Source organism: Enoplosus armatus, chromosome 12 (assembly GCF_043641665.1).
Source record: "Enoplosus armatus isolate fEnoArm2 chromosome 12, fEnoArm2.hap1, whole genome shotgun sequence".
Classification (NCBI taxonomy): Eukaryota; Metazoa; Chordata; class Actinopteri; order Centrarchiformes; family Enoplosidae; genus Enoplosus; species Enoplosus armatus.
Genome location: NC_092191.1, coordinates 18,333,837 through 18,342,082, shown reverse-complemented (window position 1 = coordinate 18,342,082; position 8,246 = coordinate 18,333,837). Strand labels below are relative to the sequence as shown.

General features: G+C 46.2%; 1 protein-coding gene across 1 annotated transcript; it reads right to left on the bottom strand.

The window, feature by feature from the left end:
* Window positions 1-3,598: 3,598 nt before the first annotated feature.
* Window positions 3,599-8,001, bottom strand: dact2 (dishevelled-binding antagonist of beta-catenin 2). Its single transcript, XM_070916332.1, has 4 exons — window positions 7,600-8,001; window positions 6,173-6,305; window positions 5,738-6,028; window positions 3,599-5,574 (listed from the first exon to the last, which is right to left on the bottom strand). The coding sequence occupies exons 1-4, from the start codon at window positions 7,870-7,872 to the stop codon at window positions 3,710-3,712; spliced, it is 2,562 nt and encodes an 853-aa protein (XP_070772433.1). The 5' UTR covers window positions 7,873-8,001; the 3' UTR covers window positions 3,599-3,709.
* Between the last annotated feature and the right edge of the window lie 245 nt (window positions 8,002-8,246).

The following is an 8,246-nucleotide window of genomic DNA, read 5'->3' as shown; positions in this document are numbered from 1 at the left end:
CTACATTGTTCGTGTAGACAATGTAAATTCAATACGTTTTGTAACGTAGAAACTACAGACTGTAGCAGCTGACCTTGTTCAGTACTGACATTTTACGTAATCATTGTCACATTCTAACAAAGTTCTGAAGCCAGCAAAACTTGCAGTACAGCTTTTATGCTTCTGTCTCAAAAACTTTTAAATAACTTGTTTGCAGCTAAATGTGCCATCAACTGAATCTGTCTATAACTTCATATGAGCAGATCTGATTGGGTGCAGATATGTAACATGTCAAACTAAAGCTAATCCTTCTGGCTTCACAGGACATCTGAAAAGCGTGACCTGCTCTGCGTTTCCAGGGGTGCATTGTGGGTAGGAGTGGAAGGCTCCTCTCATCGGGGTGGTAATGAGTTTCTGAGCTCCCACTCGTCAACATAGTACCCAGTATCCACAGTTTATATCCGAGGCCCAGCACCCTATCTCCAGTTTTCACATCAGGGAAACAACACGGCCTCAAGAACATCCAGTGAAATATATTTAAGGCCACAACGTAAAGATACACAGACAAGAAACTGTGAGATAGCTACAGGATGAGCAGTACTCTCAATGTAAATGGAAGAAATGGAGTCATGCTGCAACAATGTTGAAATAACTGTGATGAGGAGAGAAAACACAGACAGCTTGATGGGGTATTATGTGTTTGGAGCATGGAGACAGACTGGGAAGGGCGTGCTGCGTGTTGGGTTTTGGGATTACCTCATGCACAAGTAAGAGGAGAACCCCTCCTCCAACTGTGACCTAATGTGAACCAAGTCAAAGTTTAATTAGTACCTGTCTGTGCCACACCCTATGTTAATTTTACTCCCCTTTCTGCTTTTCTGCCTAGTCTTGCATTTGTTAGCCATGTTTTGTTAAATCTACTGAACAATGCTGGATTTGATATTTGGATGCATTTTGATCGTCCTTTATTGGATTACTTTACATATGGAGCTCTGAATTAAATGTTTGCTAATCGATTAAGATGCATATTAGCAGAGGAAAAAAAGGGAGTTCATTGACCTAATGAGATCACTGTCCAAAGCAGCTCAGAGGCATGCGTTCTCTGCATTACCTCAGTGTTTACCTGTCCCAGTACTCAGAGTAGTTTGGCATGACACTTCCACCTATTTATATCTCACTGGACGTTGACAATGTTCTACTGCAGGACGGTTTAGAAAGTGCGTGTGAGGAAAGCTGGGTGTGAGTGTGAAGTCAATAATCTGTTGGTTTTATTTTGCCGGTTAACCTTTCAGGACCTTCATTGCTTAGAAACATTATTTAAGAATTTCACTTTTTCTATCCAGACTTAAAAAAAAGTAAAAAAATATCGGCAGGTGTGGTCTCAGCTGAAAATGCATGATCTTGATTAGATGTGACCGTTTGCCCATGTGTTCTCATGTATGTGATGTCAAAGCCAGAGCACCTCTTTGTAATGAGATCCCACACGACATCTGTAGTCCTTCAGTATGACTTGACAGCCATCCACAGGGAGCATTTTATAAAGCAGTGTGGCGGTAACCCCCCGCCCCCTACACTCAACTTTATACCCTATGAAATATCATAAACAAATCCTATTTGCAGGTGAGCACCAGTACACCTGCTGCACAGGTTGCTGCTTCCAATTCAACCCCCAGAGTTTTCATTCCCTAGCCGAATTATCTTTATCCAGCATCCAATTACATTATGTAGTTGTTAAGGCATTGATTCTGCAAAAAACATCCAGTGCATTTATTCTGAAAGAACAAACTTTGGAGGCTTACCTTACCTTCTTTCAAAAGACTCAAACAAAAGAGTCAAAAGAAAGTAAATGACAGACATGTTGAACACAAAAAAAGACAAGTCCAGAGACAGCGAGGGTACAAAAAGGCCCCTGACCTCTCTATTGTGGAGAGATGTGCCCTCAGAGATGAGCCAGCTCTACAGCTGGAAAGGTCAGCAAGCACACAAGGTCAAGCCGATACGGTCCTGCTATACTCAACATCAAAGACAAGTCCAGCGCCTATCATGCTCCCTCTGAGCCGGGTTGAAAACAGCAGCACTAATCCCATCGACCACTCGCTCTCGCAGAGAGGACAGAGGTCAGCTGGATGTACAAATCCTAATAAATTGATTCAATTGTAGCAACTTGCTAAACTTAAAATGCTATCTTTGATGTGTGTCGGAGTTTTTGCTCTTGAGACCTGTCTTGTGTTTGATGAATAGAGAAAAGAATGCTGCTAAATCAACACATGCCCTTTAGTGACCACTTTTTATTCTAAGAAAGATGCCCTTTCTTCTTTGAAAGCCAACTGCACATTTCTAGTTAAAGGAGAGAAAATGAATAATCCATGAGTCTTAAAAATAATGGCCTCCACAGTGATCAAACCTGAAGGGAACACAACTTCAAAGTAAAATTTGATGAAATGCTGAAAATGTTTGTCAGCCCTATAAGCTTCTTAGTTGGGAACTCTGAGGTCACAGCTGCCTAATGGGAGAAAACATTATTATGTATGACCACGGGAGAGAGTGCTGATGTTTGGAAGGCCAGTCACTGGACTACTTACCTTCACGAGTGCCCTTTTGCTCACCCCGTCTTTGAAGGAATTTTAATGGAAAGATACCAAGGCAGATTTTGGAAATGAGATTATTCGGCAACTCTGTGCAGCTGCCCACTGTCTAATCTCCTCATGACAGCTCAGAAATGAGGAGCCTCTTATCATCTGTCATTCCTTCTAAATCCCATGTGCCCCCTGACATATACACCAACTGTTTTAAAACCTCAGGTCTCTCCTCAGAAACCTGAGATCCTACTACCATCATCTTAATGTCTGTTTGTGAAATTGTAGGAGTGTGACTGTGTGTTTTAGCACTTCAGTGCAAGTGTGTTTACTTACATTCAAATGGCTGAGGCTGATAAGTTTCACCCTCTAATTAAACATGACTGTCTGGGTTGATTGTTGAAGCTGCAACTTATTAAACCAACAGCTGGGCAGGAAACCAGATAAGGAGCTGTTAGCGCTATCTGTGCTAAACTGGTCAGCCTCAGTGGGACGTTTGGGAGGATTAAGTGGAGATTTTTTCAACATGTGTGATAAATAGTCATCAGTAGAAGAGAAAAGTTGGCAGATGAGACGTTGCAAACGTTGTTTACTCACTGTAATAAAATTGAGTGTTATTAATACCAAAGCTAGAACTGCACAGTGATGTCGCTGTTAGCTAAGAGAAGTGAAGGATAAATAAAAACTCCCAATATATATTAAATAAGTTTATTCTAAGAAGATAAACATGGATAGTTATAATCAATGAGCAAAATGAATAACAGGAAATAAACAATTGGTTGCAATAAGAAATGTAAAAAGCTTGGTTTTATTTCTCAGGTACATTAGATTATATGACAGAAATGTCCATGAAATTGTCAAATGCAGCCACATGCTATGAGAAACTTTAATTACAACAACATAAATATTTACAAGTAAGTGTAATAATTGTGTTATACATGCTTTTATACAATGCACCATTTTATACAGTTTCAGGTTCAACCATTGTAAATTCTTAAACTTTTTTTTTAGTTTTAACAAAACAATAAAACAATCAGTGCATAAATGCAGTCCAGTTTAATTGCTGCTTCTCAGTGATGATTAAGGGTGTTGAGCACTTTCCCACAGCTCTCTGTGTTTTCCCAACAGTTCTCATTCTGCCCGGGGGAACTCTACTACACCAGGGTCATGACCTTCAGAGAGGCAGGCTGGAACCGACGAATCTTCTTCTTCAGGGCTCGGGAAGCTTTGATGCGACAGGCTGATGGCTCGGGGCGTGGGAGCTGCTGAAGGGGCCGTCCAGCGGCGGTGGGCCCCAGGGCAGCCTCAGCCCACACCAGACCTCTCTCGTCCTCGTGGTTGTCCACCTGGTCCTCCTCGTCCAGGGACAGGCTGCTGTCGGAGTCCGAGATGGACTGGAAGCTCTGGCTGGACTCGCTATCTCCAAAGCGGTTGGTGGTGTTATCACTCATCTCCCCCTCGCTGCTTTCAGCGATGGTGGAGTGAAACAGTGAGGCGCATTCGGCCGAGTACTCTGACTCGCATCTGGGTGGGTAGTGGTTATGGAGGGGTGCTGGAGGGTATCTAGCATTTAGATTGTGGAAGAAAGAGTTAGTGGACATGGAGGACTGGAAGGAGCGAGGATGTCCTATCCACTGGCCAGGCCTGGCACTCATACTGCGGACCATCTGCATGTTCCCTGGTGCCTGAACATGGGGCTCTCTTGACCTCTGACGCTGAGCACATGAGGCCTGGAACATCTCCACATCGGACGGCCATTTGGCAGCCCCCTGCCTTCTCTTCCTCTCCTCTATAGGCTGCTCATACTCCAGGCTCTGCAGCCTGCGGCTCTTGCTGGACTTCGTAACAGCAGGGATGGGATGTGGCTTAGGATGGACCTTGTGGGTGTACAAGAGTCCCGGACTGCAGTGGCTGGAGTCTGAGCCTGAGCCCTGTCTGCGCTCCTCTGTGTGACAGGAGGTAAATTTCTGGGTCACTTTTCCTTTTCCTGATCTTCTCTGTTCCCCCTTGGCTCCACCACTAGTCTCTCTGGTCCTTTCACCAGAAGAGTAGCCATGTTGCTGCCTCACTGCTCGAGGCTTCTCGCTGCTTTTTCTCCTCAGTTTCACAGCTTTGGTTTTACGGTCTGCCTGTCTCACCTTGACCCTCTGAGATCCAGCAGGGACAAATTTGGCATGGACGAACTCAGGGGAAGCAGTGTGACCAGCGTGAACCTCAAAGCCTTGACTCTCCTCTGTGCTGGAGCTGTGGGCCATTTCCGATCTTTGCCTATGGGCTTTCCTCTCTTGGGGCCTTGACTCTGGATTATCCCCACATCTTTTCTCTGGATTGCTTCTTGCTACACTCCCACATTCTCCTTGGGGTTTATCATTCTTCCTCAGGGATGAAGTGGTGACCTCATCAGAGCTGTACTCCCTCATGGCAACAGGATAGGAGTATCGGCATGAACCCTCCGAGGCTCTCACTGACTGTTTGTGGTTTGTGTTATCAGCTAGCTCTTGGCTGGAGTATGTCATGCAGTGTCTCTTCTGGTCGCTATCTTGTGGGATGATGTTGGTGGTCCGGGCTGGAAGAGGCTGCAGCATGGACACATCTTTCTGTGACACTTCACCAAACACAGTTACAACTTCAGTGGGCTTCCTGTGATAGTCACTGTGTGCCTGCAGAGGTTCTGTGCCAGTTTCACTCTGGATTTTGCTCAAACTGCGCAGGAGGAGCTTGTCAATGTAACCCATCTGTGCTCTCTGGAGGGTGTCAGAACCATTTGCTGGGTGTCCATGGCCCTCTAGGAGTCCAGATGTGGCTGGGTCACCCCCATGTGAAAAGATTGGGCTCTGGAGAGCCACGGCGTGCAGGGGGCTGGGGTAGTGGTACACTTCGGTCCCACTGCGGGACACCAGGTTGCTCTGGAACTTGGGGTCCAATGTGGAGGTCTTCAGGTTTGTGCAGATTGAGGGTTTCCTTGCATCCACAGATTTGTAGTAGCCAAGCCCTTGAGCCATCATTCTATCAAGATCACCTGATGGGCAAAACAAAAATATTCATTAACCTTTCAAATCACTCATCCACTGAAAAATGTTATTATGCAGCAAAATACACATTGAGTTGCTTAGTAACAACCATTGCATGGTTCCCATTACACGAGAGACTATCTTCAATTAGAGATTGAGAGATTTGGTTACCTGTTGACACAGGTCTTGGTCGTGCCTTTTCAGTGCCAGTAGTGCTTGCTCGAATCCTGCTGCTGCCAAGATGGAGGCCTGTGGCCCGCGGAGGGTTGGGCTGGGTAGTGCTCTCATCAGCTGAACGCCGGCGGCATACATCAACTTGTGATGTAGGGGTAATGTGGGAATTAGCAGGGCTCGTGGGAAGGAGGAGAAGGCTTGTCTGGGAGGATGACAGACACTCACTGTACACAGAGGTGCAGGAGTTGGACAGTGAGCAAGAGCCGCCGTCGCTGAGCTCATAGAAACCTAGAGAGAGCAGGAGCGATTGTGCACATGAGTATTTTTCTCAGTACTTAACATCATGTGATGGTAGCTTGGGTGGATACGTAATTACTTGCTGTAAAGTAAACAACCGTTGGGCTTTTTGAGTGTGAGTGTGTGCCTGCACACCTGAACTTGGCCTGCTGTCACTCTCCAGCTGCTCTGTGGAGGCCTTGCTCACATCCAGCTTCAGCTCACTGATCTGTTGGTCCAGCTGCTGCAAGTGAGTCTTCAGGCCAACATCCTGCTTCCGAAGACGAGACTGGAAAACACAACACACAACATTTTAGCCAACCCCCCAAAATATGTGCGGTACAACCGAAACCAAAGGGTCTGTTTTCAGGAAAGCTCAAGAATGGGAAGTTACGCAATAAAGCCCCTCACATACTCATGTGATTACACAGAAATACTCTGTACAGGTATTTGAACAGGAAAATTAAGCAGAAAAGTCGGGATGACGTTTAGCAATGTTATAATTGTATTAAGACGAGGTCTGTTGGTCAGATAAAAGATGCTCTAATGTACAGCCATCAGGAAAACAAAAGCAACTCAGCTGTGGCTGATGATTAACCCCAGCAGGACATGGGGGAGCATGGAAGAAGCAGTGGTGGGTAACTCATTTCTCCCCCACAGCGAGGGCCTGGCCATTGTGTAAACTACTTGAGGAGGAGAGCTGGGGGTTGGGGTGAAGGACTGTTTGCTTTGCAGTTAGGGCTGGGCATTTACTGTTACAGTTGTTCGTAAAATGAGGGCTGGGGGTCATTGCAGGAAAAGAGTTCTTGGGAAGTGTTTCTGGACTATAAAGTCTATATGTAGCTGTTGGTCTTTTTTTAAAGATGGGTTGTGGTGAGTCTGCAGTGGCTCCATTTGGCATGAAAGTAAAACATGATTTAAACCTCATGTTATCCGAGAACGTTACAATCTCTTGATGCATTTGCCCAGTTCTACTGAAAGTCAAGCGGAGCACCTTAATCCCTGCACTTCCTGAAAACGGTTGTAACAGCAGCCTGCATGGAAAAAGCTTGTCACGGAAAACTCCTCACAGCCAGTTGTCTCCAACACTCAGGGGCCCCCGATGACTGAGCCTCTCACTGAGTGTCATTCCCAGCAAAATATACACCTTTAAAAAACACTTCTTTTTTTTTAAGATTCCCTGGCATTTGTGGTTAATGATTGAGGTTTACCCCCTGCAGTCTACACATGCACGGTGTGCACGCACATACACAACACAAAGTCCTCTTGGTCCTGCAGTGAACCTTGATTTATGACACCTATCCTACTTCCTACCCCCAGCTGAGCGCATTAAAGTGTGTCTGGTAATAATTGAAGACGGAATGCATATGAGCATCAGCTGACGGCAAGAGTCAAACGGACGACTTTATTCTAAGGGCAATTAAACCGTCGTTTTTTAAGTAAATGTGTGCCCAGTGTTAGTCCCATCCTTATAAATAAGAACCCTAATAAGTACAAATATTATGGCGACACCAAACTACTGCCCACCCCTGTAGAGGCAGGCTGTTTTAATACATTTTCTTTTGATTTAAATGACTTCCTACCAGCTGTTGCTTCAAGGCTGTCAGGGTCGTCTCCAGCCGCTGCTCCTCAGCACCGATCATCCTGGGACCCTCCGGGCCCGCGTGGACGGAGGTGACCGGCTCCTCTCGGTCCACCCTCAGTGCCCAGCTCACCATGTCGCTGTGTCTGTCCTTCAGCAGATGCAGCTCCTGCAGCCCCGCCAGAGCAGCCTGCAGCCTCTCCCCGACTCTGCTGCGGTCTACTCCGGCTGCAGCGCTCATCATGCCCGCACAAGACCCCTTCCTGCTCAACATGCTGCACGGCGGCGTCCGGGCATATCCAGAAACAAAATGCTGTTACAGAAACGTCCTCGCTCAGACTGCGCTCCTTGCAGGATATCAGCTGTGTTAGTTAGTGTCTTGCTGCTGCTGCTGCTGCTGCTGCTGTTGACCTGTTTGGTTTTTAAACTACCTGTTAGAAAAAATGCTGAGCTCAGAGGAGAGACAGGGCTCCTCCCACAGACCAAATGACCCTCCTCCCTATTGGCTGGCCGCTGGGTCCCAATGAACATCTGGTACTAATCCTCCCCATTCAAGTCCTCAGTGGAGCTGCCCAGGCATGTACTAAGTTCATCTGCATAATACCACATGGCATGATGAGCATATTATTATGCTATTTCCACTATTCT

Bases quoted from the DNA above. Each gene is read 5' to 3' on its own strand.
- dact2 (XM_070916332.1), bottom strand. From the start codon at position 7,872: ATGTTGAGCAGGAAGGGGTCTTGTGCGGGCATGATGAGCGCTGCAGCC. The intron at 6,306-7,599 runs GTAGGAAGTCAT...TGTGTTTTCCAG, and splicing joins CAGCCTTGAAGCAACAGCTG to TCTCGTCTTCGGAAGCAGGA. The intron at 5,575-5,737 runs GTAACCAAATCT...TTTGCCCATCAG, and splicing joins ACCAAGACCTGTGTCAACAG to GTGATCTTGATAGAATGATG.